The sequence below is a fragment of the Juglans microcarpa x Juglans regia genome, chromosome 2S, assembly GCF_004785595.1.
Source record: "Juglans microcarpa x Juglans regia isolate MS1-56 chromosome 2S, Jm3101_v1.0, whole genome shotgun sequence".
NCBI lineage: Eukaryota > Viridiplantae > Streptophyta > Magnoliopsida > Fagales > Juglandaceae > Juglans > Juglans microcarpa x Juglans regia.
In genome coordinates, this window is record NC_054597.1 from 8,534,528 (window position 1) to 8,536,637 (window position 2,110).

The 2,110-nt window shown below is 33.6% G+C and overlaps 1 protein-coding gene across 1 annotated transcript; it reads right to left on the bottom strand.

The window, feature by feature from the left end:
• Positions 1-234: 234 nt before the first annotated feature.
• Positions 235-1,157, bottom strand: LOC121251509 (E3 ubiquitin-protein ligase RHA2B-like). Its single transcript, XM_041150775.1, has one exon. It carries the CDS (start codon positions 993-995, stop codon positions 504-506), a length of 492 nt encoding a protein of 163 aa, XP_041006709.1. The 5' UTR covers positions 996-1,157; the 3' UTR covers positions 235-503.
• Positions 1,158-2,110: the final 953 nt, after the last annotated feature.

The window sequence follows — 2,110 nt, forward strand, 5'->3', positions numbered from 1 at the left end:
TTTATATGCAGCTCATGTTCATCATAAATTAGATCACCAACACTAGATCTACTTGGGAAGATGTTTCAGTTGTAGCTCTACCAATGGGAAACCATATTTACGTGCGGTAAAAGGCTTTGTAGATTTACCAAGTTCCTAAATTTAACACTGATTTCAAGTCATTGCAGAAACTTAACCAATATTAAGCCTCTCTTATAATTCAACCGAGTTTTGATCCCATATACATGATATCTGTCAATATAATTTTCAAACTCGGAATTTCATCAAAGCCAAAAGTCAACTACTAGCATTGAAATGTCAAGCAATAAGGAGTAAGCTGGGAAATTCATCTCCTTATGTTTTCAATAAAGTTATGTATGCAGACATTAATCCGAAGCAGTATGAAATTTAAACTCTTTTTTGTTTTTTCCTCTTTTCACATTGAAACAAAACAAGAACCTACATACATGCTTCTATGTTCAAAACTGATCAGGACCTCTATACTCTTGAAGACTGAAGAGAATTCAGAAAAATCTACTAAAATTAGTGCCATGTAATGCAGACAACAAGAAAATCACCTCCTCATCACTTCCATCATACTCCACCTGATCTTGCATCCTGAGATAACTAGCCACAACCTCATCCGGCAATACCTTGGTCCTGCAAAGTGGGCAAGTTGCAGAACATTGCTGCAGCCACCTATCCAGGCAATCCTTGTGGAAAGTGTGCACACATTGCAGCCTCCTAATTTCTTCCTCTTCCTTGAATTCTGACAAACACACTGCACACTCAGCCGGCTGAGGCTGATCCGTCCTCAATCTTCTACTGTAACGAGTCGTGGGATTCTTTTCCTCGATGAGTTTGAGGTATTGGTTGGTGGTGATTAGGCGTTTGTCGGACTTGGGGCTTAATCCCATGACAGACCGTATGAGAACTATAATTTCAAGCAGCATTAGAGTGAACAAAACCAGGGTTATGGTTTTGAGGTGATAGAAGAACAAAGAGAGAGATGACATTGTTGCAGCTGAACAGAGCGAGAGTACTTGTGGCTGAGCATCAATAATGACGGTTAATATATAGCAACTAAACAAGACTATGCAGGGAGCCTTATGTTCTGCATAGAAGATGCTACTTTGATTTGTGGGTTCATAGAAAATGAGCAAACCCCATGTCAAGCAGTGACATGTGGAACACCAGAACCCTCGTACCAAGTATAGGACAGTATCACGGTGATTCTTGAAGTCGTGACTGTGCAAATAACATGTAATTATTTTTAAAAAAATAAATAAATATAAAATTTATATAAAATAAATTAATTTTTTAATAATAAGCCTTACTTTCTCTAAAATAAGTACATAATATTTATATACTCTACGATTATACGTAATATTATTCATGATGATCTATATATATACTAGACATTTAGAATTTTTTTTTCTTTTTGGTGTCACGTGATTTTGATCTGCATCAACGTGGTGGGCCTGGACTGCCACGGCTGACTCCTTTTTTCTTGTTCATCGAATAAGAGAATAATTTTTGTGATTGGCTGGTTTGTTGAGGACAATGCTCTGTCTCTCCACCCACAGTATAAGTACGTTTCATCTACGAAGAAGCAAAATTACATATTCTTGGAGGCTTGCCGTATTGGCAATTCTAGGTAGGTTTTGATTAACGTAATGGTACGACAATGGACATTTACAATAGTGTATATATATGTATATATTAATACGATTACTTATTCTATTTTCAAGTCAATATATAAAACATATATAGTTAAAAATATGTCCTATTTTTTATTCATAATTTTATAAATATAAAAAATGACCCTTCCAAAAAATTTATAATTTCTATATGCTTAACAAAATTTTATAAAACTCCAATATACCTAGAAATATCTCTCCATTTTTTTTCCCATAGTTCTAGAGTTTTGTATAATTTCTATATATTATTTATTTTCAAAAAAGTGGTATCACCAAATTAAATCAAAACTAAGTTTAAGAAAAATAATAAACTTATTAATATGAATCCCAAAGTTTTTTGTTATACAATATCAGGGTTCTTAATATGGAATCCAAAATGAAAATACAAGAAAAATTATTTAAAGTTGGTGATCTATATGAAAAATAGATGA